Raw genomic sequence first — 27,962 nt, forward strand, 5'->3', positions numbered from 1 at the left:
GATATGTGTTAAATCATGTGATTTAGCCACCAATTAACCAAAATGTAAAATAGTTACGAATTGCCATGAGATTGTGTTGTTTTCTCTCAGATACCTGATATGTCTGTTTGCTTTCCCTTTTCAAATATACACATAATATCATATAACATATCAACACATTTCCTAAGCAGACATGTGAAGTGGATGCACAACTGACAGACCTAACAATCGCAGAAATATTCTTAGGTTTCATTTTCATAAAGAATCCATGACTGGAGGGCTTATTATGGGTTATTACAGCTTGTATCAGTCTGCAAACATGCAACCTGATCGGCTCTCTCCCTCTGAGTTAGATCATAAAAGTGGCTGATGTAATGCAGCGGAGTGGAGTGTGAAGCTGTGCATGAATAGAACAGGATGTGCGCTCTGTAGTCACCTGTGGAAGTGAGTATGATAAAGATATTTTCTGTGCTCAGGTAACCATTCAGAATGGATCTCACATAGGTGTCTCCCACTCTTGATAAGATGTTTAATTACCCATTTTTAAACTTCCTTTTTAAATAGAAAGACTGTGACGTTTAAAACCCAAACCCATGAACAAAGCTGTCCGCAAGCCATTTTTCATATTTAATAGTGGGAGGCCATTTTACAGAAATAATGTGTCTGGGATTACAAATGAAAAGTGGAGAGATTCATTCTTTATCATACAGACAGATTAAATTCCAAACCCTGTTACTGTAATAGGTGCACTTGTAACTCCACATAAATTAGAGCATTAATTCAATCGGCCTCTGTTTTAAACAAAATAACACATAGCTCAGAATCCAGAGGTGCAATTTATAGCGAAGCCAGGTTCATTTTCAAAAACAATCCATTTCTCTGCACGTCTGAGGGCTAATACGATGATGTTCCGTGGAATTCAGAGTGCCTGAATCTCTCATCGCAGAGCCAAATAAAAGATAAATGAAGATGTGTTTTATTCCGTCATAATTTCCCACTGAGAATGCCATAAAGGATGACACGCATATGGATTCAGGGTGGGGGTGGGGTGTGGTGTTTTTATGTGGAGTGGTATAGTGCTTCTGTAATTTATGGCATCTTTCCTGTGTGATCAGTTTGTCTGTCAGGTTGGTGGAGGAGAAAGGAAGGACCAGCCTCAGAGAGAGCGAGAGCGAGAGAGCATTATGCTGGCTGGGTTAAATATCCTAATGATAAAAATAAATCAAAATCATCAACTGCTGGTCAGTCAAATGTGCAGCATGCTGAAAATCTCATACATCTGGAAAAAAATAAAATGATTGTAATACCACATACACCATAGACAAGAATTGTATATATATATCATACAATATATCTAATTTGTGTTGGCCTGTGTTTGTGTATGCAAACTCATAACTAGTATCTATTAGTCTTCATTATTTCCAGGCTAATGACAACTGTAGCATGATGTTGCGCCCCAAATAGAGGCCATAATGTAATGTGATGATGTATGGAGACCTGCTAACATTAACACGAGCCACACCACTCTTTTTCACACTGTCTTTTTCTCATACTAAAAAGAGAGAAATTGGTGGAAGGGCATTTCTCTACAACTAAACTTCACAAATTTGCTGTTTCAGCAATGATACAGACACGTTTGACCTTTTATGCTAAGAGCAGGCCAATTTCTGGAAAAGAACCAGCTATACATGAGTCTAGCTTTGCTGTTCATGGACTGCAGCTGTATGTTTTGGCTGACAAGATTATGTCATGACAAACTCAGGGCACAGAAGGGATAAAGGATTTGGTGCTCGGTAATGACAGTTATTGAGTTGTTTCTATAGAATTAACCCTTTGTCCAGATCTTGGTAAAGTCCCCCTAATTTGTCTTATTTTATGTTTAATTCACACCCAACATAAAATTGTATTTGGTCAACTTTTTTATTTGAAAGAAGATCTGCTTGTCATTTGTTAACCTTTCCTGTCAGAATATTTCAGTCTCTCCATCTGGAGTAGTAACGTGTTGCAGTCCTGAATAATCCAAATCCCAGCAATTGCTCTGTAAGAATTACTGCTAATAACATTACCAGTCTGGAGACTAAACAGTTGATTTGGGTCAACTCTCAGCAAGGGACTGCATAATCAACTGAATCACAGAGATGCTTACATTCTGCACTTGGTTCAAGTGTTGGTTAGGTAAGTTGTGGTCAGCACTTGGGTAGAAATACCATTTTTTATTATTAGTTCATGAGTTCAGTATAAAATTTAGATCTACAGATTAACTTTTATAAAAATTGAGTAACACCAAACTCTTGAGGTCAAAATAATCTAATCACAGGCCAGGTACAGTACAGATCAATATGGAGATTCTCCAGATTCTCTCTAATAAGCACTAAAAAGTGTATTGTGATTAAAAATGTACTTCATAAACTCTCTACTCAATGTAAATGTACATCAATTCAAAATTAAATCACCATCAAAAATTAAAGCTACAAAAATTAGCGTAATCATTTAATCAAAAGTATAAAGCCATAGTTTTATTATTACATAGTTTAATATTCAGGAAATATTAGTGCAAATCAATAAGTGCATTAGGCGTTGTAAAATCTACACCATGAGTAAGGTTTGGATGAAAGCTGGATGCCAAACGCCGTTAAACTGGAAAGAAGAAGAAGAAGAAGAAGAAGAAGAAGAAGGTTTGGATTAACTGTTGGATTGATTTAGTTCCAGGCACTTTTATCTTGACAGCAAGAGCAGTGTGGTGACAGAGGTTTGGATTAACTGTTGGATTGATTTCGTTCCAGGCACTTTTATCTTGACAGCAAGAGCAGTGTGGTGACAGAGCAGATGGGGGAGCTGGTGGAACTCGGTGCCAGGCCTTCCTTCTATCTCTTCTTCTGCTTCATCCGCTTGTTCTGGAACCAGGGCTGTGTTCAGCCCCGACAAAAATGGTGCAAAACGTTTTTTAATGGAAACGGTGGTGTGTTGAACACACTGTTCTGATGACGCAAGTGTTGCAACTATGGCAGCCGAGAAGGCCATTCCTTGTGTTCTTTTTGAAGAATTTTCGGAGCCTGGTGAAATCAGTATAAATACGTGTTTAATACTGCAAAATATGCTCGATGGTACAGTCACTGCCCTTGCCCTCCAGAATAAAAGAGAACATCCCAATCAAATGAAGGGATTTGTGCAAACTGTGGTTCCTAATTATTGTGATCCAACATTTGCCTCGCATTTCAGGATGAAAAGACAAACATTTCAGGTGAAGGATAATCCACTTCTTACCTCCAAGACTGTGTTATGATCTATATGACCTTATCGTAGCAAAAGGGTGCACACCGGTTTGAGTTTGAACTTGCCCCAGATCTTCACCTGAGTCCCGCTCAGGTGCACAGCGCGATCGGTTTCGTTTCTTCTTGATTTGCTCAGGTACTTGCTCGGTTCTTCTTAATTTGCTGAGGTAGGCTACTTGTTAAAGTGAAACTCCTCCAGTTCAATGAGTTGTTTGATGAAATTAGTGCGGGCAGCAGTGTTGGTCGATCAGTTTGCACGTTGCCTGCAAAAAGTATAGACAATGTTATTAAAAAAAATATCAGAACATTGTTTGTTGTAGGTAGGCAATACCACATTTTATAACGGAAAAAACACCATAACAAAAAACAAAAACGTACTGTTTTGGCATATTCATCCAATTGAACCGAGCCCTGTTTGCTCTGTCGGCTAAACTGCTCTAATATCACAACCCACCTGGGACAGAGAAAAACTTCTCAGGAACTGCCACCCTAGCAAGCATGCGCTGTTTTATCTCATTGCCTGAACTTATATTTCTCCAGAATTATTGTACCAATGCTCGTTGAAATTAGTGTACAGGTTTCCGTGCAGCATGCATAAACTACATTTGAACCAAGTTCGGGACCCGTGTGAGCCAACTCACTAGCTTTTCTGTCATCATAATGCACTTCAAAAGAACCTTGAAGCATGTCCGGCGTTAATCGGGTGTTGACATGATGATCCAGAATGGTTCTCGTCAGTCTCTCTCGGGTGCCTCGGGGGTAAGACAAGGGCGCAGTCTTCCTCTGATCCTGTCTGCACTTGGCCGTGAAAGTCATAAAGTTTCCACCTGGTTAACAGTTGAAGAACGAGGTCATTATGTCTCTTAACGCGCCACTTTAAACGGTGAATGATAGCTCGCGTTGCTTGTCTTCATTACTTACTGTACTTTCTGGCTCAACATGTAAATATTGCCTACAACAACGAGGGGAGGGGCCTCACCTTGCTCTGACCAACCGAGAGCGACCCATGTGTCGGCTGGCCTGGGGGCTCGAGTAGTGCTCACTCTATATCTTTATTTCTCAGAGCGCTTCACCGCATAGTAATAATAACTGGATCTGATTTATTTTATGAATTTATATACCAACCCCAGAAACCCCCAAGAAATTGTTTGCTTTGCTCGCGAACTGAAATTCTTTCGCATGATTGTCAGGGGCCTCAATGTTAAATTCTCAGGCCATTAACAATATAAGGCACATTATTCAGCTAAAACGCATGAATTACTCTCCACACAGGGGTTAATACTATTTTTTTCTAACTATTAGATAGTGTAAATTCATATAGCCTACTAGCATTTAGAAGGACACAATTTATGTCCTTCTAAGTGCTTCTCTCATCATTATAGCGTGGGCTGAATTGAGTGCTTGGTTCTACGGTTGTTGTCCCCTTTGAGCTGAAGATAGACGCAGCGCATCTGGCTTCTCCCCTCGAAGACTCGGAACTGCTGTCGAGGAAGATTGTGCACAATCAGTGATTGATGACCTCAAGCTACCAAATACCCATGACAACTGCAGCGCTCAAACGAAGACTTGCACTGTTAGCGAGCGCTTTTATTTTAAGCCGATACACCAGTCAAATAAAGCGTAATGGCTTACATTTGTTTAGACATAGGCGACGTAAAAGTGAATTGGTTGCTTCTTTCAAAGCTCATAAGTGATATGAGCAACCAGCACTTTTCAGCTTGCTCAGAACAGACACTTGAGAAATTAAGGGAAAGTATGGTTTTCTGAATCCATAAGACAAATGCACGATTAAATCCCGATTTTCACATATGCAAACGATGGCTGGTGTGTTGGTGTGGAACTCCCTTGGCTGCTAGTTAAATCTAATAGGACTATTTTGGGTTGATTGTTATTGTGATGAAACCTAAATTACTTCTGGATCTCTTTGATATTTTAAATATACTTATAAACCTGGAATATTCCGATGAATTGGGCTTCCAATTGATGTAGCCCAATTCATCAGAAAAATAATGTCGTGTCCTAAACTTTCTGTAATTTTTTTTTTCAAATGGTTATTTTTATTAGTTTTTTCTCAGGTTGTATCTGTTATTATGGATTATTATCCCTTATGTCAGAAACAGAAAGATGCGTGTAATGTTAGGACTCATTTTTTAGCCTAACTTATTTTTGTGTCAAATAATTTATTTCCTGAGCGGCAGTGCAATTAAACCTTACCAGAATTTTTACATTCTCTTTGATACCTATATATGTAAATACAAATTTTAAAATACAATTCAAACCTAAAAATATGAATAAAATGATGTTGCTCAAAGAAAACGCTTGCTGATGTCGGAAGGTAGCCTATAATTTCACTTATAGCGCAAGCAGTAATTTATAATAAAAATGGAAGAAATTTGCTTCCTTTACGATGTACAAAACAGCATAGCCACAGGAAACAAATAATCTAATGTTACATTTGATAACAAGAGGCCTTTATTTTCCTTTTCAACACACTTTCCTCCTGTGCACCAATATTAAGGAACCTTACCCTCAGTGGTTGAGCCCTTTGCAGCTCTTTGGCAGTATGTCTTTCCAGCTTTGAGTTCTCTCTCATCCATGCCATGATTGTAGCCAGAGTGTCTCTCTCTCTCTCTCTCTCTCTCTCTCTCTGTCAGGACAAAGTTTGGCCTCTTGCAGTTTGAAATGTGTTTCCACAGTTGAGAAAGCAAAAAGCTTTGTTCATAAGGAGCTGGAATCAGTAGCGAGACTGAAAGCGACGAGTTTTTGATTAATGAGCTTTGAAATGCCTCGCTAGGGGGAAGCCGGGAAAGAGCCTATTCTGTTAGAGACGGCTTGCCAGTGCTTACAAAGGCAGTGACGCTTTAGGCTATTCATTACCACATTATAAGGTGCATTTAAAATACATAGACCTATATGTAGTAATGCTTGCGCAGTGGTGCAGGTTAATGTTATATCAAACTGTTTATAAGACAAAACACTTGCTCTGGGCCTTATGATGTGTCACAATTTCTACTGAGCACCCAAAAGCACTAAAATTATTAGCAATACTTTAATCTTGAGATGTAGGCTACAACAACTGGGCACACCAACGAGAAAAGCCTATACCCTTATCTAGATTTGCACACGGCACCAGTTTAACACAGAAAGGCATCATATTTACATTACGTTTTTAAGAAGTAGCATACCTTAACCAGCGGGAAATTTGAAATCTAGCCTATATTTGTGAAATCTCAATTTCCTGATTCATACTAAACTCTCCGATAATCTGTTTCACATAATATGGTGATGCAGTTCTCTTCAAGTTTCAAATGACCAAATTTAAAATAATTGCATTGGTGGGATTTGTTATTGTGTTTTGTGAACAGCCGTGATAGGGGTGCGCGCACATTCACGTGCATCTGGATGGGGGTGAGAGCGAAGGTGCCTCCTTTGTTTACTATCCTTATGTTTCCAAAATGGCGTCTCCGCCTTATGAATTGGGCAAAATCCAAGTTTGAAATCCATTCATATCCACACACAATATGAACATTTTAAAATTAAAATTATCCTAAATATGAAAACGAAAATACATTAATATTGATGTAGCATTTGCAATTTCATTTGTTTAGCTTAAGCACTTTATTTACAAAATGTTTAACACAATAAAATATAACATTTCCGTATATTTACCATTTCATAATTTTATGCACGGACAGTGCAACTTACAAAATAACATTTATAATGAACGTGATGATGTGTCATTATGTGCTGGTGTTTTTAAGCAACATTATATTAACGATAGTCGGAGATTGCCAAATTTCCAATTATTACGTGTAATAATAATAATTACAATTTCGAGATTCTTGTTAATTCTTCATTTCATAACATTTTATTACTGAATGAAGAAATAAATACACCAGTCATTATCACCTTGTTTGCACCAGTTCAACGAAATGTCAACTGCTTCTGCTCAAAATCAATTCTACAATCGTCATATAAATAATATAGGCTACATGAGAATATAAATAATGTGCATTAAAAACGATAAATAATAAATATAATACTCAGTCAAGATAAATGTTTGTCGTACAGTCTTGGAGGAAAATAATAAATAATTGTATAACGGATAAAATATGAAGAACCCATGAGGAACAGACGACTTAACAAAGACGCAATGTGGGTTTTTTTTCTTTCTACAAATCTCATCTCTATAAAGACGGATGCATATACTGTCAAATCTACGGAACTTACCTTCAAGTAATACGTTATGGAAATTGCCTTCATTTTGCCAATACAGTCCTTCCGAGAACCAAACAACTGACAACAAACAACCGTGTGTATCTTCAACAGTCAAGAGAAATGGACCACAGCTATTATTAAAAGTAATTACAATCATAGCAGTAATAGTAATATCAATCATAATAATACAGGATAATACGTTATGTTTCTCTCGGAGTGTAGTTTTATAAATTAGTTTAACTAGTGAGGTAATAAAAAAGCGCCGTTTCGCTTAAGCACACTGATGGGTTCCTTACAGATGCGTGAGTTTGGGTGCATTCTGCAGCCTTCCCTGAGACGCGTGGTGAGAGCTGAGGTCCGTGTATGTGGGATGGGGGTCACACGGTCCGTGGTGGTGGTTACCCGGAATCTGAGCGGCACAGCTGTAGTCCACACTAGCGGATGAGGGATGGGGAAAATGACCGAGGTTGAACATAGGGCCCGAAGCTGGCATTGAATCAACGAAGTTTCCCCCGACGTAAACAGGGCTACTTTGTAAATTAGCATTAGCAAAGCTCCCGTTCCCCTGCATGCTGTGGTGGTCGTACTCTGTTCCCGGGTATCTTTTCTGTTGCGGTATGCAGCCGCCCAATGGCGCCGTATAGGCTGCCAAGCCGTACATGTTCTGTTGCGGTTTGGCGAATGACGGAGGAGATGGCGCATCATAGTTTAGGCTGTTTACGTTTGGAAGCTGACCAGAATATCCAATGTGATTCGAGCCACTTAACGGCGGGCTTCTGTCCGGAGAGTGTCCTAAGGGAGAGTGCATTATGCCTTTAGATTTCTGATCTTTTTTGTACTTCATCCTCCTGTTTTGAAACCAGATCTTTATTTGGCGCTCTGTGAGGTTGAGCAGATTAGCCATTTCCACTCTTCTGGGGCGACACAGGTAGCGATTAAAATGAAACTCCTTCTCCAGTTCAACTAGCTGGGCGCTGGTGTAGGCAGTGCGCACTCGTTTCGAGGCAGGGCCAGGTGGACTCTTGTCATCGCAGGTTTCTCCTGAACATAGAGAGCAGCAGTGGATTAATTGTTACACAGCCTATTGCATCACTTAAAGGCCAAACAGAGACAGCCTACTGTAAACAAAATAAACTAGGTCATAATCATATAGTAGTTGTCGCCATTTTAAGAGAAAATCATTCTCTCCTGCCACACACACTTAAACACACACAGACACACACAGCCCATACCTGCAGCTGGGCAGTTGGCGCTTTTCTGCTTTGCATTGTGGCGGGTCTCTTTCATCCATGGGAAAATTTGCTTGGTTATGACTGGGGTGGCAGTACTGGAGCCAGTGGTGCTGTGAGATTTCTTTTTGTGTGTGGAGTTGCTGTTAGGGCTGGGTGAGCTGGCCGCTAAAGGAGCAGCCTGCTGCTGCTCACTGATACTCTCTGGTTGGCTGTTGCCCTGGCTGGCACTTGGTCGCATACAACTGCCATTGATGTCTCCATTTTTATGTGCTGGTGGCTGGACTGATGTAGTTTGAATGGGACAGATTGGATTTTGATAGTCATTCTCTATGCTGGAGGATGAGAAGCCCTGGTGTGTAGAACCGTATGTATAGGAGTCAGATTTAGTGTATGAATATCCTCCGAAAAGTCCAGCATTGTCATAATAAGTGGCTTTCTGCATTGCGAAGGTTCAAACTAGAGAGCCTGTGAACCCCTGTCCAATTGCATGGACTTGTCAATCACGTGATTGGAGCTTCCCAGAGATTTTCTGTCCTTTGACCTGTTAAGAAATAAAATGAATCAGTTGTAGCAAAGATTTTAGGATTAAACTTTAAACAATCATAGATGTGAGGTACAACAGTGATATTCTGTGGCACTCATTTGCATTTACAAAACTATACCTTCTCGATCTAAACATATCCCACTGCTAAAGAAAAAAGAAAAAAGCCCATAGCGTTTTCAATATTTGAATATGAGATTAAAATAGATTTATCCTAGCTCTATAGTTTCTGGTGTCAAACTTATGCCCTTTCTCCTCTCAACTTTCTGGATTTCATGACTGTTCTTTTACTTGTTGTTGTTGTTTCTTAATGCACTTCATGCTAAACATGGCAAGACAAAGTTATGTAGTGAAAAATAATTGTATTCATTGTATGTTGTTCCCTTAGCTGAACCATGCAGCTTTGGTTTCTTTTGTCATCTTAAGTGCCTTCAGTCAAATCATCTACAGAACATATGGTCTCCTGCCTCTTTCCAAATCAGGTTGGAAAAGGGGCAAATTGTACAGTTTTTCACCATTATTTTTAATGTTTCTTTTAAAAGTTTTATAATTTTTCACAATTTACCATATCTTAACAGTAATAGATCTTATGTTGTGAACTGCCATCTTTCAGGCCTTTCTCTCTGCCGTCACCCCCCCCAGCCAAACCCCTTCAGCTTTTCACTTTCAGAACTTAAGACATGAATGCAACAAGGCGGTTAAAGTTTAACTTGTGCTAAAAGTACACCCCATTGAGTGAGACTACAGGGCAGCAGAAGGAGAATCAGCGTTTCTCTTCAAACAATATCCCATTCTTTTCCGACTCTTTGCTCAATACAAGATTTATTTTGTTCAAATGTCGTTCAAGCAGTTCAAAAAAATCCTTATCGAGTGAGTGAACTATATATATATAACGTATAAACTACATATACGAACTACACACACACACATACATTCATACATACATAGGCTATATATGTGTGTGTGTGTGTGTGTGTGTGAGAGAGAGAGAGAGAGTGTGAATGTGAATAAATCTAGTTGTAACATAACAAAAAAAAATTAGATCAGCCGTTGTTTGTCTATAACCTGGAATTGTGCATATTTTACGTAGTTTGAGATGATTCGGCGTCATCGCTAAATTTGATCGGTTCACATTAATGAAATTCATTGAGTGAAGTTTAATATACTAACTGGTGGCAGGGCTCCATGCACGCTTTTTCTTGCATTTGTTTGTGAACATTATGCGAAAATGCAATCTTTATATGAAAATAAATAAAAATCCGAGAGATAAATTATAGGGACGCAAATTAACCAAACACCTCTAGACTATTTTGTCCTTTCTATATATAATGTCGCACCTTATATAAATAGTATATAATCTTTATTAGTTTATTCGGTAGCTTTTGGAACACTCTGTAATACCGGGACTCAACTGATTCCTAAATTCCCAGTTGCCATTTAATCTGTATTATAATGACATGGGTTCGGAGGCTTGTTTCCCGCCAAAGGCCGATGTGAGTTGTAACAAAAAAAAGGTGGATCACCCAAGTAGCCTAAGCGAATAAGATTAGGTTTGTAGCGAATGTTGGTAGCAAAGTCTGCTAGCAACAAACTGAGATCCCAATGTGCAATACTTCTTTCTTTCTTTCTTTTTTACTATTGTTGTCTTCTTCCTAGTCTTATTCTAAAGATAGTCTTTCACCCAAGTGACTGTAGCTCGTGCTCAATACAGTAGTTATTAGACGGCCAGAAGCTCCGCACGATACATATCAATGCACCTGTCATTGTGGAGCCCGACAAAATTTATGACTGGCCATACTACAGCCGTAAATGCCTCACAGAGCGGTGAGAAGAAAGGCACTCCTCAAGACTTGGTACCGTCAGAGGGGTAAAACACTAAGCGTAGGAGGATGGCTGGGGGCAAGAATGTCCCGCTATAGCCAGAGCCTACAGCCCGCCAGTATAAATCCGGCTACTGCAGTAATTCACACTTTTGTCTTGAACGTTCTTTAACTACTTGCAATGGAACACACTTTTTCTCAGCTGCGCGGATAGCTGTGGATTTTAGTAAAGGATATACTCTAAATTAAGAAGAAAGTGCGGATGGGAATATTTATTTCTGTTTTTGCTTGTTTGTTTTATTTGTTATATTTATTACATATGTCTACGCCATAACAATGCTTTTGCATTTTATACCTTGCTTTAAGTGTAAATGTTTATTTATTGTGCACAATATGTCGTGTACCTCAAAATACATTGGTAAAAGCAAGTAAATAATTGTTGTTTAAGTTAATTTGTTGTCAAGATCAGAGCATCAAAATATGTTTGTATTTATACAAAAAAAAATTCTGGCCTGTAAGTTATTATGGGCTATGTTTTAAGCTATGAAATAAGAGTCAGGACAATACAACGCAGGTTATAAAGCTGCTATTGTTAAATTTCAGTGCAAACTAAAATATTTAAAACATCTCTTACCGCAGTCTGTGTTTTTTTCTCCTCTGTTTCTCCTCAAGCGATCTTCATAATTTAGACGGCGACCTGAAGAATAAAAAAATATATTTTTATTTAATCTCATTGGTTGATCGTATTTTTCTTCCAGCTCCCCGTTTTATTCAGGATTCTGTAAGTTACGTCTGAGTACTTGTGGTCAACACCTTACGTTTTCGATTGCAAAATGATGGAATTCACATTTTGGATGTGAATTCACTACCATCAGCGTTGACAGTTCTTAGAACCAAAAATGTGTAACCTTTTTACATGGTAGCCCATTTTTTAATAAACGAATTATTTCGACCCTAGAAGATTGGACTGGTTTTAGGAGCAGTCAAAGCTGTATCTGAGAGAGGGGAAAAAAACTGACATAAGCGATTTTACACAAAGAGATGCTGGCCAAAATATTTAGCACTCATAAGCCTTTTGGTGACCTTTGGCTTCCTCTCCAATAACTCACTGATTAATGAACAACGGACGGAAGGGACTCAAGTCACACCACACAACTTTTTCACCGGTTATTTTAAAACCAAGAGAGCCAGAAGACGAGATTTTAATCCTCATCCTACCAGACAGATGACCTGTTCTGTTCCACTCTGAAAATCCATTCGAAAACATGAGACGAGGACAACACCTTTGAAAAAACCTATGGGATTTTTAATAGTATTGATATTATTATTATTATTATTATTATTGTTTGGTGATGGACCGCAACCTTGACAAAACTACCGATAACAAGAGAATGTACGTAGCTTGTATTTTAAACTTGTGTGTCATGTTCAAAGTCTTAATGGGATAAATGTAGCGAACAGTTCAGCCGAACATGGTCTGCCTTTATTAGGCAACAGTGTTTTCGCCCACGCACTCCCACGGTAAGTTTGGTACTCATAATAGAACAATGGGCTGTAAAAAAATAATGGACTCTAGAAGTCGGTATGTAAATATATACATGTATATCGGTTTCTGATTTGCATGCTTAAGTCTGTCTCTTTTGTAGAAAAAAAAAAGGTTTTGTATGGCTATCACTTTCTATGTTGGAAACAATGTGTACAAAATGCCAGGTTAGTGGGGGAAAAAAATCGTATATCGTCTCAAAATCGTGTAGTCTGAAGAATTGAAAAAAAAATTACAAATTTTAAGCCTCAATTTATTTACTAGATACTGCACAATGCAGAATAATCCACTAACAGAACTTCATGTTTTGTGAAATATGTAGGAATTCATAATTATTTATAAATAATCAAAAACGAATAACCAAAAACCTGTTATTATTATTATTATTTAAAATATCATTCAGCAAACAGACATCAATTGCAAAACGGGCTTAGAACATCAACTTTAAAAAAAAGAGAGAAAATGTAATTCTTTACGGGAATAGTTAATAAATCATATTAGGTCTTAAAACCTAACCCTAAGATTTCAAACATCTAGATTATCATTGCATAGTATGCGTTTGCGTCTTTTGAAAAAAACAAAAAACAAAAAAAAAACACTTAATATATTCATTCATTCTTACATATTAAATTAAGTTGACTTATTGCACGCGAAATATGGTTTCATAATTTGAATTCATTTGATGTTGTTTTTTTGAGTGCTTCAATCCCAATAATTTGGACTAAATCAAAATCAGAGAGATTGAAATGATTTGAATTTATGGAAACGTGTATGTTTAAAAGAATAGCATATCCTAACCCACATATGTCATGTCTAACATCGCTTTGACTATAACACAAATTAAAGTGATTAACGATCTCACAATGTATGACACAGATGTTTTATACTGTGCATGGCCAACTCCAGAAAGCTACCAGAATATATCAAATAAAACGGCTAAAATAAAGCTCTACATTTTTATGACTTTGTCTTTATTATCTTACATGCTAATCCACCTAAAATAGTCAAGGTTGCGCAAATCTGTAAACTAGTCTCAGTTTTTGTCTTCAAATACTTGCTTAGTTGGTAGGCGACGACATTAATAAAGATCAGCTGCTTTGAATGGAATAAATCATATTTTTTTTACGCCGGCCTAATGTAAACCCACGCTTAAAGGTTACGTTTTGCCATGCAATTGCTTACCTGTGATGTCAATTTATTATATAGCCGTGCTTCTTAGTCTCAATATCTCTTATTTCGGCTGCTCGGATATATCCTTCACCCTTTGTCTATAGACAGTACTGTCTTAAAACTGATCTCGCGCTTTTCCATGCATTTCCATATACCAATGCAGACAGTATTCCCGAAAGAATGGGAGCCACTCACTCAGCTACCAATAAAAAGCCAAGAAGGTCTTCTTATTCCAAAACGAAATATTACTAGCAATCAACTTCCCATTTGAAAAAAAGTGAACGTTTTACAGAGGCAAGCTCGCCGAATGAGTCGACATTAGTATATTTCGGAAACCTTGTCATGACAAATAAAGGCACTGCCTTAAAATATACAAGCATATTTGTTCACGTGATCCGGATCGCAGATTGTCCTGATTGAGACTGCTACTCCAACCAGCTTCACCTCACAAATACATTTTAAAAGCAAGAGCACTAACATTCCCTCCAGCCTCACATCATTGTACAATCACTTTGCACAAGAACTCGCTCCCTTCTCCCACTGTATCGGACAAAAGCTACATTGCTATTTAATATGGCTTTAAAACCCAGACATAAAACAATAATCAAAACGTTCAAACGAAGCACAAAAATATAGTACTTTTAGCACTACGTTGTCTTTATTTGAAGGACAAATAATTGCATAATCTGTGAAATATTTTATTTGATTGTCTTCACACCCAAATGTCTTACAAAACATCTTCACTTTTTATATATTATTATTATTATTATTATTAATAATAATAATTTTAACGCAGTGTAATAGGCCCGCGGATCAGACCATTATCTAAAGCAACAACATTATGAATTTTTAGTTTGATTTAAGATGAACATTATCCGAAATATAGTTATTGCTTTTTGCTCGCTGTTTTGAACAGAAATCCGTTTATTACAGGCTGCAAGAAACCGCTGAAATATTGTTTGACTATTATGGTTTAGGCAATGACAGCAATGTATGACCTCTTCAACCAAAGAGATTCATCAAAATCATCCCACATTCTATATTGTTCTTCTCAAAAAGCAAGAGTGTGTATGGATCCATATGTGAGCATGAAATGTAAAAGTGGGTACTTTCAGTGTCTAGATTTGTACTAGTTGTGCATTAAAATACATTCTATGTTTTCCAATTTTTCAGAATTAAAATACTGTCACCCTTCACTTTTTAACCATAAGACAATTTGAGAGGTTAAATGCAAGATGATTATGTTATATACAATCTGAATCAGGATGCTTGCTCTATGGTTGTGATGTATGGATATGTAGCTGGATGGTAAGATGGAGATGAAACGGTTGGGAACGCGGCCGAGCGCATGGTTGTCCTGAGGAGAGCATGCGAGTCGTCTCCCCTTGCAGCATATGTTCACGGGCTAATAAAAGTGAAAGATTTACAGTCCACGCCCGGCCCCCAACAGCCTCTCACCCTTTCAGGAATTACTGAGCATGATTTACAACGATGCAGATCACCGTCATCCCTCTCCAACAGTTCGAAACACTTTATGGATAGATCCACGATCATAACGCTCCATTACTAAACGAGTGGGTATTGTGGAGCTTTTGACATCAATGAAATGTATTGTTTTTGGATCGATGCCATTGTTTTTTTTTTTTTATTCTTATGCTGTTTTGTTGGTGGTGGTGTTTCTATAATTGTTGTAAAATTGTCATGATCCTACTTCCAGTTATTCAGGCAGTACTTTGCGTCAATAACTATGTGATGATATTCTAGATAGACCTCTACAATGCATTTTAGCCTGTGTTCTTTTTATCTAACCAAACACATACGTCTCCACAAATAGTCGCCACTAAATCGGGAAATAACAGCATCTCTGACGGATTATAAATCACAAAGAGGCCTTCGTTAAAGCCCTGGCGGCTAAGCAATAAACACTATCGAACTGGACTTCACATATTTCATGCACAAATGCATCAATATAACATTACATTACATGAGAAAATAATTACCGTAAAGTCTGCCTGTAATACTTTACAAATAAAAGTAGTCTGATAACAGTTTTATTTTTTATTGATAAAGGTATAGATTTGGAGAGCTTCATGCTGAAGCTATTTAAGCAAAAAATCACAATGAGCCTGAAGTTGTTTCAGTCTGTCCGCGAAGACCAAATCAAAGGACACTATTTATCAAAATCCTGACAGATATGTTTATCCGCTGTCTCACTGCAAATATTAATCTTAAATGTTTACCTACCGATGCTCCATTGGCTGAAAAGCTGTAGGAAAGTGCAGGTTGCGGTGGGGTGAGGTACAGGACCGTTTGGATATTATTTTCTTGGATCTCTTCAGTTTTCAAGTCTGATAGAGTCCTCGCGATTAATGACGACGCCGTGTTTCTAGGGGACGTGCTGCATTAATTATTTAGACAATCACGTGGTCAAACAAAAAAGATATAGAACGGAACCATATACCGAATTCTGTCTTTGGATGTCGACAGCGCAGTTTGATTTATCTTAACGGGTTGTCTCGATGGGCGAAGACATTTTCAGTGAACAGCTGGAAATCAAAAATGGCCGTTTGAGAAGCATTGTGAGAGCGGCGGTAGTAGTCGGTGCAGTGTCATTGCACATGGAACTGCGTATGGCTCTCGTTTATTGTGTTCAGACATCCAGGTCAATACTCAGAATGCCTTACTGAAGGCAAAGAGATCCCCTGCGTGGCGTGTTTTCACTATGCAAACGGCTTATTAAACAAAAAATAGATATTTGAAATAGATATTGACATATACACACACGTGTATACACACACACACACACACACACATTTAAGATCTCTGTATAGAATGGGGACGGTATACATTTGACCATGCATATGCAATATATAAATCTCATTTTCAGCAATGTAATTGATGTAAAACGGTATAGGAGAACTACTCCACATGCATGTTTGTAAGGTACATGTTTGTAGATGTTTCGCCTGAAATAAACTTTACATTTGGTCCTCCCTGGAGGTGTTTATTGCTGTTCTTATAATCTCTCTCTCTCTCTCTCTCTCTCTCTCTCTCTCTCTCTCTCTCTTTCTGATTCAAGTGACAGAAAAAAAGTCTTTGCATTGCCAAAGCATTGGTAACATTAAATCACACACACACACACATAGCCTATTTACACACACACAAAAAAAAAACCCTTTTAAAATTAGTAGTAGTAGTATATTGTCTCTTTCACACACGTTTACTTGGCTAAATATGGACATTGCATTGACTTGTATTGTTTTTATACAGCTAGTTATAAAAACTATAACCTAACCCTAACAGAAAATGTTCAGCATTTGTACCATTTTTAAAAGCCTCTATATCTTATTTTTATGGGCTTACTGTTGTTTTTGTTTTTTTTTTTACAAATGAGGACGCCTCCGAAAGGAGGTTTTGAGAGAATTTGTCATGTTAACCTCACTTCTGGGTACATATTTTTCCCCAAAATATGGTTCAGTAGCACACACACACACACACACGCACAAACATTTTCAGTGCTGATGGACAACAATTTTTGGCACACTGAGAACAACAACAAAAAAAAAAGATAAAAACCTGTTTTGATAAATTTTTAACATTTTCTTTAATATTTAAATAATACAAACTCTGTTGCTATTTAGCAATAACCTTAGTAATGATTGCTCATAATTCTCTTTGAAGGGCGGACATTTTTTTTTTGTATAATACACGGATATCAAAATGGATATCTTCCGGTTTATCAATAATGCTTTGACATGATATTTTGCTTGATGAAGAAAAACACATGGAGGTTTATTTACGATTTGTAATTTCACAGTTATCGTAATCATTGTACAGCGTAACCATGATTTTAATATGCAGGACTCGGGCAGAAACGGATAAAGTACAAATTAAGTTAAACAGCGTGGCTTTACCGTGTAAGGCAAGCAAATATTAATTCAGTACATAATATTTCTTGCAGATTTTTTTTTCTTTTTTTTCCAAAAAGAAACCCCTTCTCCACACGCACACATTATTGGTGCATCTGTGTGCAAAGAGCGTCTGAGAGAACCGGCTGAAGGTCCATCAGGTCAGGAGTGTAGAGGTCAGTGCTCGCGGCTCAAAAGCGTCTAATGCAACAGAATCTGTGTCCTCCGGATGAACCTGCCCGCAAGGCTTTTGTTGAACTTCTGTAAAAATACCTTTTCATGCTCTCAACGTGAAGGCTTCTGTGTGAAGACTCCTTCGCAATGCATGTATGCCTCGTGTTTTTGTTCAAGGAGACAAAGACGCCACAATGATAGCAGAGCGTCTAAATTTAATCACTGTTGGAAAACCATTTCAAAATGAACACCAATCCCCTTTCAAAAATAACATAATATGAAAGTGCTTGATAAAATGTGTTTTCTTCTTTTCTAAGTTTCTAGTTTCAACACAATATGACGCAGTTTGAGTGAAAACTCTCTGCACAATATTTAATTACTGCAAAATATGCCTGTAAAAAATATGCACAATATACAGAAATATATACATATATATTTAAGAACTCAAAAACTCAAAACTGAATTTGATCATTATTGAACGGATAATTACGTTCACGTAGAACATAAAGCTTTTAACATTACATTTTAATAAATAGAAGGTTTAAACATCTTGAGGGCTAAACGTGTATCTAAAATGCAAAATAAAAAGCTGCTTTTCAAGAATTTCAGGTAACATCTGGAAGACAGAAATACTGCTTCTGCAATTGTAGCTAAATTGTTTACAAAGATGACAGGCGAGATTTATAGTGGATTATAAGGCATGGAATATTCGTGTCAAAAAGAGACATTTTTCTCGATTAAATAGGACACTTTTAAAAGCTGCAGTAAACAAATGAGAAACGTCTATAACGAAATTCTTAAAAATTACATGAACATGATACAATTGCTTGACTGAAATATAGTCTTTTAGAAAGTAACCCATTAATGAGGCGCGCACAGTAAACGAGGTTCAGAAGGAAATTTCTTCAGCTTTTCAATCTACAAATGAATTTCCCAGGCAACGATTTTTGTTCCTTATTATTAACTAATTTGATTTTGTTTTTATTACTTGCACCCAGTCGACTTTAGTACAAAAAAAAAATAATAATAAGACATTCGTAATTTACTATATGCTGGACATTACTTACTTAAGTTCTCTTTAATGATTAAGTTAAGATAAATTGACTCGCCACAGGCGTAAACTTGCCATAATGTGTTTAAAAAGAGGAAACTGTTGATATACAGAGATTTAAAAAAGGTGTGAATAGTGCCACTAAAACGAACCATGCTCTGAAACAAATTTGGCAAGTTTGTGTAAAATAGCGTGAGCGTTCTAACGTTTTACTGTACCTCGTGGTGGCACTTGAACCATCATTCGATGCCTCATATCCCCTTTGCCTCAGTTACAAAGGGTTACAATACTGGAAATATTGACATTTGAATTTCAGCTTTTATGCTGCATTTAGTCATGGTGTGTGCTTCTGGTTCTCAGTTTTTGGCACTTGTACCCAACATGTCATGATTCGCTACCATGCAATGTCAACGAAGCATTGTCTATTACATACAGTTCATCTGTACATCTGGAGGGAGGGAGAGATATCCACTTATAAAGTTGTGATCTCTGTCTGGTTGTCCTTCTGAGCGTGTTGTGAATGCTGATTTCCAGCTGACGCCGATCTTCCTTTCGTGTTAGGTAGTTTGTGATCCTTTTTCCATTTCATTCTTCTGTTCTGAAACCAGATTTTAATCTGTCGCTCAGAGAGACAGAGGGTATGCGCGATTTCAATGCGACGCCGTCTTGTTAGATATTTGTTAAAATGAAACTCCTTTTCTAGTTCGAGAGCTTGCTGTCTTGTGTAGGCTGTCCGAGAACGCTTGAGTTCCGGTCCTGTGTAATCCGGATTCACTGTGAAAGACAAAAACACACTTATGTTAAAAAGAAGAAGAAGAAGAAGAAGAAGAAGAAGGGGGAAAAAAGAAACCAACCATTCGCTTCCTTGTGTTTAAACTTACTCACTTACTTAAATTTCTGGTATAATTTCAGTTTCGGTGAATTTATTTCAAAGTTTATAACTTCTAAATTATTCAGTTCAAAGCTTTGGGCCAAGTGGACTCTCAGTACTGCAATAGTGTCCAACAGAGCTAGCGGCCTATTTCCTAAGCAATAAAAATTTATGGCTGGTGTAACTGGCGGCCCCTTCAGAGGAACCCATAAATATTTCACTGAATGCTTTTAACTGTGCCTAAAACAGCAGAATAGGGCTGGCCTACAAGCAGACAGCAGAGAGCTTTAATCTTACCCGTAGTAACGTGCACTTTCTTCATCCATGGATAAACTACAGCAGGCTGCTTGGCTGATATCCCGTTCTGGCTCTTTGTGTTTTGTTGTTGTCCACAAGTCCTCGGTCCGGATATCTGGACCGCCGGACACTGCTCTGTCTGTGCGGGATAAGGGCTAGGGTGGCTGTCTTGATCCTGCACATGACCCCGCGGCTGCACCGACGAGCCCTGGACAGTGTTACAACTGTAAGGCTGTTCAGAGTAGTTTGACCGCGAATAGATTCCGGGATGCTGGAAATCAGTGTCCTGCGACGGACTGTAGTAGCCGGGGCTCTGTTCAGGTATATAGCTGTTCTGAGAATATTCCTCACAAGGAGGAAATTTGGGATCCACATACTTGGAGTTCACCATGTACGAACTCATGGCCATTAATTTCTGAAGGTAGGAAATACTAATTTTTCTCGAGTTGTCTTTTTTTCCTCCCTCCATAAAGCCCTCCTACTTGCTGTCAACTGAATAAAGTTAGGTTACCATGTGACCAGCTCGGCCAATCGAGGTGGAGGGACTTCATCAACCGAGAAGAAGCTGTGCACACCTAGTAGTTGATTTCACAAACTTCACATTATCTCTCCATTAGGACAGTAACAATATAATATAAAACTGAATTGATTAAATACCCGGTCGGTGTAAAAAATAAATAAATAAATAAATGATCTTTGTGTATTGAGACCCAGTTGCTAATGCCCAACATCACATGGGAGGATCCCTGCTTACTACACATCTCGTGATTTCATATAAAACATGTCTTTGCATCACATATATGTGGCCCAATTGGTAAATTAATATTCAACCAAGCTAAATCAAACCCAACCGAGGTGTTTTTTTTTTACCTAGTAAAAGCAAAACAAGACAAAAGATAAAAAAACGGCTCAAGGCACAAAAAGAGTCACATAAAGCCAGCAGACAATTGATGGAGACCGTCTTTGTCATGTAGAGGTCACTCAGAAGTTACTGGAGTCTCATCATTCCAGCGCTTCTCATCCTTTCAGTTCGCTGTATAGGGCGCCCTGGTTCGCCATCAATGCGCCGTGCCAATCAATAATCAAACGCCACATAAAAGAGAATAGCCACTTGGCCTGTCCTGTTTTATAGGCAAACATTGAGATTTGAACGCTATGTAAAAGGTTAAATATGTTGACTTATTTTAGTGAAAACAGCAGTACATAGCACTGTTGAGACGACTGATCAAAGCATTTCGTGACAGTTCACGTAATCAGAATCATATAATCATATTATGCAATTATGTAATTATATGCTTATCATTTCATATTCTCCATTGCACGCAGGTGGTTTTATTCGAAGTTCTTGCGTCGACCATATACTCCCCTAGAATCGAATCCGTGACTGTCATTTTTTTCACACAAATTCGGTTCTACAGGGTATATATAGACGACGGAATGTATTCGCCCAACTGACAAAACATCTTCGAGAAAAAAAAAAAAGATTGAAATTCAATATACAATGAATCCGTTATTGCAACCGTTCTGACTCAAAAATTCAAGTTTTTCATTAAGTATAATTCATTTCCAAGATTACGATCAAGTTTGACTTGATTTTTTAAAAAGGTTCAGTCCTTTTTAATAGTCTTTTGATAATACAGATGTTTAACGGGGAGAAAAAAATCTTAAAATAGAGGCCCGCAGCTCAATTTCAATTTATATAATAAAAGGTGACTAATCTCACTAATAAAAATATTTCATTCTCTATACAACACAACATATTATATTCACCCAGGCATATAGGTGTGAAGGCTTTGTGCTAAATTCTACTCACTGTAAGATGCAGTCATGGCAGTCAAATTGATCAGGTGGCTTTAAATCCGTGTGCTGTTTGGATACGTGAAGAAGCATATAAAGGAAGGCTAAAGGTCGAGAGGTCAAGCCGAATCATTTACAACACACATCACAAAGTTTCATTATTTTTTGCAAGGCGACAGCGGTAGCGGAAAAGGAGGAAAGTTCATGGATAGTGCAAGACCTCCTCTGATAAGCAGCTCCTGTGGCCCTTGGCTCCCGGTCACCAGAGCAATACCCCAAAACCATGGATCTATTAAAAATGTAAGGATCAAGAAGGCTCAACATTTAAAATATTTACCCATTTTTGTCCTTACATCTAAATTTGGTTAACAGTGATGTTCAATTTATTTTTATTTAATTTATACTTTATTGCCATTCTTTTCTTAATAAACAAAGAAATAAATCAAACATAAAAACACATACATATAACATATAAAACATAAATCTCATACATAAATCTCACATATAAAACAATGAGCCGTTCAAATACATATCTTGTTTAATTTGACAAGCTGTATCTTAACTGTGTTTCAATGGGTGATCGTAGCTTTTTGGAACAAAAAGGCACGCGATTTAAAAGAGATAACAATACATTCGAAATTATGCAGGCCATTCATTCTTGATATTACATTTTTTTAAAGGATTAATTCATTTTTTTGTATGTTTTTATATTTACAACGCGTAGCCAGTCAATGTGCATTTTTATTACGCGTATTTCATTTATTTTTGTTAGACAGCGTGACCCGTGTTTCACCTTGCTTTGCGACTTGCTCAGGCGGGTCAAAGCCGAGTTACAGATGAACAAAACAATGAGACGGTCACCAGTTGTTGTGACCTCTGATTTTAAATGAAAATATCAACTTGTGCATTTTTTTTTTTCAGATAATTTTCATGCACATAGGGGTTTCTGTGATATGAACCGTTTTTATTTGTTGTATGCAGAATCGTCCATTTTTATTAATCGAACATGTAATGATTTAATTATTTTTAAAAATCATTTTAACTTAAAAGGGAATTACCAACAGTTTGGCTATTAACTAATTAAATATCTGATTTTCTTCAAACGTTTACTGCAAAACATCTTGTTTAGCCTTCTCTTTATATAATGCACAGATATATTTAACTGATTGAGGTTTGACTTTACATTAAAAAAAAAAAAAAAACGTTCAAGTTATGTAACTGAAATAGTATGACTAGATAAAACAGTGACCAAATTGTGCAGCTATTTTGTTTACCTTTATAACATGCACATAAAATTAGATATCTTTGCTGTTGTTAGCTAATTCAGACCATTTAATTCAGGCTTTAATAAACATGACTTTTGTCCTTTTGTATTTTTTTCTGATCAATCTAAACAGACACTTTTTCAGGGATAATAATTAGTAGTACAAAGTATGGTTCAGGGCCAGATTGACCGTTTCTTTTGTTTGGGGGCGCTAGAGAGCTGGACAATAAAACCCAGAAAACCTGCTTATTACACAGTTCAGTATTATGTCCAGAATGATTGTGTATCGACTAACTGATGTTTTCGTTTGGACAAATTTCTCTCTAAAAATAAACGGTAGGCTACACTATGTTTCATGATGAAGCGCACTACACAACAGGTGCAAATGAGTAACAATAATTTGCAGGTTAAATGCAAAAAAACAAAAAAACAAAAACGCACATTAAATTACTTTCGTCGTATTTATAAATATGTGGTAATCAAAAGACAACTCTCAATATATTTGTATTACACACTTGGAATCCAACAAAACAATTATTTTAAAAAATAATGAGTAAGTAAAGCAATAAATTCAAATGCACATTCAAAAGTGTGCATTTTGACTTAGCCTATATAATAATAATAATAATAATAATAGATTTCATGTATGCAAGCTAAACAGTGAAAAGTTAAGGAGCAATCTTTCATAACGTGGCGCCACAACTGCACCAAAACCGAACTACTGCATAACATTTACGTCACCTCCATTACAACCTATTTTTTCTCTCCAAAGTTACCCAACCACTCAAAACTGTGCACAACAACACAAGAGGAGATCACAGAAACTAATCAGCGCTGGCTTGGAAGCTGACTATATGAAACCACAGTATGAAACATTATGGCACAATTCAAGCACGCACAAGTTCAGTGACACGTACTGAGGACAAGCTTACCTCCAGAAGCAGGAGTATCACGTAAAGCGTATCGACAAGTTTGTATATCCATGATCAAAACAAGCGTGGAGCCTCTTTCCTCTGCGGCGATACTGGGATCGTTTCTAAACCGTCTGAACGACCTTTCTAATATACAATGTGAATTATATTTTGGCTTGTCAACTCCCTGGCCATAAAACAAAGTTTAATGGCATCACGTGCTTCCCCACAGCCATTCATGACAGCGCGCGGGTGCCATAAATAATCCTGAAAGTTGCACTTATTCAATAATGGTGATTATTCTGATCTCAGGAGGAAATAAAGACACGGGGTTGAATTAGCATTCACTGCACTCAAAGGGAAAAAAATACACTGTCGAAATTATTTATTATTCTAGTAGACTAATGTCCGCTATATATTTTGGCAAATATTTATTGCAGTGGTTCTTATCCAAGTATTATAATTCGGTGTAGTATTTATTAACCAATGCGTTGCTCAAGTCTGCATGTTATTTTGCCAAATAAATTAGGTGTTTTTGAAATCTGACGAGTGAACTAATTGGGATCTTTTTTTTCTGACTGTAAATTTAAGGTAGTTTAAAAAAAATTAATAAATACATTAAAAACACTCAAAATACATCCACGGTGAGAGAGAGTGGACAAACAAACAAACAAACAAAAAACATCCAACATTAGCGCCAAGTGGCGAGTTGTCGATTTATGTAAAATGGCCATAAATGGGAAAGTTTCTGTACACTGCGTATTATAGTAACATTTACCGGTAAGATAAATGTTGCCATCTCTGAGTGTCCCCTCTTTATATTTATCCAGATGAATATAAAGTCAACTGATTAGTTGAATTGATAGAATTGATAATTCAAAACATTTCACAGATTATTTCAAGGGCATGGAATGTGTACAAGGCAGTCACTGTGAGTGTTTCGGGATTTTCGAACTCACATTACTATTAAATATCTTGGGTATTTTTAATTATATTTTTGCTCGTAATATGTTGAAATAATGTTGAAACTATTAAAATGTAAACCAACTTTTGTTTGTAAACCAACATTAAAAAAATGTTGACAAAATTAAAATAAAATAACAATCAATAATTAAATAAAATATTAAATAATTCCAACCATTCTCACACAGACCCTGAAAGTGTTGTTTTTGGTTCTAAAAATAAGCATTTGTATCAGTTAATAAGAGAACTGTGTGACTGTTGTGTCACATGACTGCGACAACCAATCACAGTTACAGGAAATGACCTCGAGGACAAAGCTGCAGCTAGCGGGAAGCAAGTCCCAGAGTGTTAGACAACAGCACCGCCTGCCGACCAAAGCAGACACTGCCTAGGTGTTCTGTACGTGCCAAACGTTCCTCGTTAATTTTTTATTTACTTAGTTTTATTATTATTATTGTATTATTATTTTTTTTGCATAGCGGCTCATACAGAAACTACAAGAATTGCTTACATAACTATTTTTTATGTAGCCTATACTTTGAATATCACATCACTATTCAAATAATGTGTCAATACACAATACAGCCTAGGCCTACATTATGCACTTTTTTAGAGCATTTAATATAATGTGATCTGTTTTTTGAAAAGGCAACACTTTAAATTATGTGGTTATAAAAGATCAATTAACGACAATGCACATTGCATGATTATCAACCGGGGAAAATAATTTTAAACTATTCTAGGAGAATTCAAGTTTGAATTGCAATTTAAAAAAAAAATACTGAGATGAAGTTCTTTCTAAAGTAATTGAATTATTGAATTAATAATGTTTATATGAGTGGGTATTGCTCTGGTTTCGGTTAACTCGTTTGTAGGCTCCTCTCGCTTCTTTTGCCGCATTGCAGTGAGGTTGTAAATACCTCTGCAGCGGCCTGTCAGCTGACTGTGAAATACTGTCTTTGTTCCGCAGACCCTGTCTCCCTTCCCAAAAAAACTGCGCCATTCTCGCCATTAAGGGAGGCATACATTAAAACACACAACAACTGCACCTCCACAATTTTACAAACGTTCAAAATCTCCATTTCTCCTCCTTATTAATGAATGCTGTAAATCAGTATTTTCATGCACTGATTGAAGCTAGATAAAATAATAACTTATGAACATATATTTGTAATTGGTGTGAATCATTGTGTTTATGCACACACGCACGCACGCACGCACGCACGCACACACACACACACACACACACATATATATATATATATATATATATATATATATATAGTCACAATAGGCCTATAATAAGTGATAAGCGTCATTGCATTAAACATTAAAATTCAAAATTACAAGACAGGTTTGAATCGGTCATAAAACTGATGAACAGTTATCATTTGAAAGTTTGCATAACTTTGTGTTTTTCATTTTACAATTTTTGAAGATTTGCTTCTTGTTAATTTGAATGACAACAGTACTACCAAGACAACAACAACTATAATAATGCTAATATCAGTTGCGAATTAAAAAAATGTATTCATAAAGGTTCATGCTTTTCATATTCAAAACAACATCACAACATCAAACATTTCTGTCAAATGAGTAAAATTAAGATCTAGTAAAGCTAGGCCAACATAAAAAAAAACACATTACCCTGAAATATAATAAGCCGTTTTAAATGAGCACTCTTCTAGCTTTTAGTAGAATCCAAAAGGATGCCTTGTCTCTACTCAAAATGTATTATTTATTTTTCCTTTAATTGCAAAAACAGTGAATACCCTGTGAGTTTGATTTTATCAGCCTGCCTATGCTGTTGTCACAATCTGAAATTATTATCGCAAACCAAAAACCTGCTGGTCCTGTAGCTCCTGACTATGCTATGGCGATAGCATATATTGTCCAGCATGTTCAATTTAATGAAATGTAAACTTACCAAACAAAGCCCTGTAATCCATGTTTGCCTCCTTCGCTGCTGGTGAATATTACGAAGCTTGTTTCAAATCAGTCGTCCAGTACTGTATCGCTTGCTCTGTTTAGAAATGCAACCCTTGTAACACCCGAAGCATCTGACAACATACGTTATCGGTCATGCACCAAAGCCTTGAGCTTGTCTTCTCGATCTCTAACACAGATAACAGTACACAGCAAAAAAAAAAAAATACATATTTAAATATATGAGTACACTGTGTATTTTGGATTCGGAGCCTTTAGCCACAGAATGTAGTGGAAAAATCGCTTGGGAAATCAGGAAAAGGGGTCATGCAGACGTTTGCGTCTTGCACATGACCAGTGGCATCCAATGACAGACGAAATAGGCCCATAAAAAGATCTATTACAAAGCTGTAAATTGTCTCTAACAAAAAGGAATCTGGGCTGCCGCAAAGCCTCTAGTTTTTTTGCGCATAATGACTGAGCCAGCTGCACTTCCTCAGCAAAGAAAATACAGTCACAGACATCTGCTAAGAGAGAGTGTGTTTGTGGGTGCGTGAGAGAGACAGCAAAAGAGAGGGAGGGAGAGAGACAGGTAGAGAGAGAAATTGTAAAGACACGCTGAAATGTTGTTAATTTGTGTTGTTTTGTAAGTATAAAATATGTAAAAGAATTAAATTAGTTTGAGTTTAATTTAGGCCTACCTAGAAATAAATGTACATAATTGTAGCTATCAAATCATATTAGCCTAGAAAAGTAAGCACCGACTATCAATAACAAAATTGTATGTGTAATAACTAGGTCTACTTAAATCTACTTTAATGCTCACAATGCATAATATTAGATAATAGGTAGGCTACGCTACGAATAAGGGATGAATTTTGAAGCTGTGTATGAAATGATTTGAATACTTTTGTTTAAACTGAATAATAATTGATAATAATAATTGATAATTGCATAACATATATCTTATAAACGACAATAGAAATACACAGTTCTGAATATGGTTCTCATAATGTGCTTTGATC

At 37.0% G+C, this 27,962-nt stretch overlaps 2 protein-coding genes across 2 annotated transcripts; both read right to left on the bottom strand.

The window, feature by feature from the left end:
* Positions 1-7,285: 7,285 nt before the first annotated feature.
* Positions 7,286-27,130, bottom strand: LOC107671318 (homeobox protein Hox-D3a-like). Its single transcript, XM_016464210.1, has 4 exons — positions 26,939-27,130; positions 11,697-11,759; positions 8,702-9,242; positions 7,286-8,510 (listed from the first exon to the last, which is right to left on the bottom strand). The coding sequence occupies exons 3-4, from the start codon at positions 9,141-9,143 to the stop codon at positions 7,762-7,764; spliced, it is 1,191 nt and encodes a 396-aa protein (XP_016319696.1). The 5' UTR covers positions 9,144-9,242; positions 11,697-11,759; positions 26,939-27,130; the 3' UTR covers positions 7,286-7,761.
* Positions 18,982-20,607, bottom strand: LOC107671320 (homeobox protein Hox-D4a-like). The gene is made up of 2 exons (XM_016464212.1): positions 20,077-20,607; positions 18,982-19,682 (listed from the first exon to the last, which is right to left on the bottom strand). Exons 1-2 carry the CDS (start codon positions 20,543-20,545, stop codon positions 19,381-19,383), a joined length of 771 nt encoding a protein of 256 aa, XP_016319698.1. The 5' UTR covers positions 20,546-20,607; the 3' UTR covers positions 18,982-19,380.
* Positions 27,131-27,962: the final 832 nt, after the last annotated feature.

Source organism: Sinocyclocheilus anshuiensis, unplaced genomic scaffold (genome assembly GCF_001515605.1).
Source record: "Sinocyclocheilus anshuiensis isolate Anshui unplaced genomic scaffold, SAMN03320099.WGS_v1.1 scaffold284, whole genome shotgun sequence".
NCBI lineage: Eukaryota > Metazoa > Chordata > Actinopteri > Cypriniformes > Cyprinidae > Sinocyclocheilus > Sinocyclocheilus anshuiensis.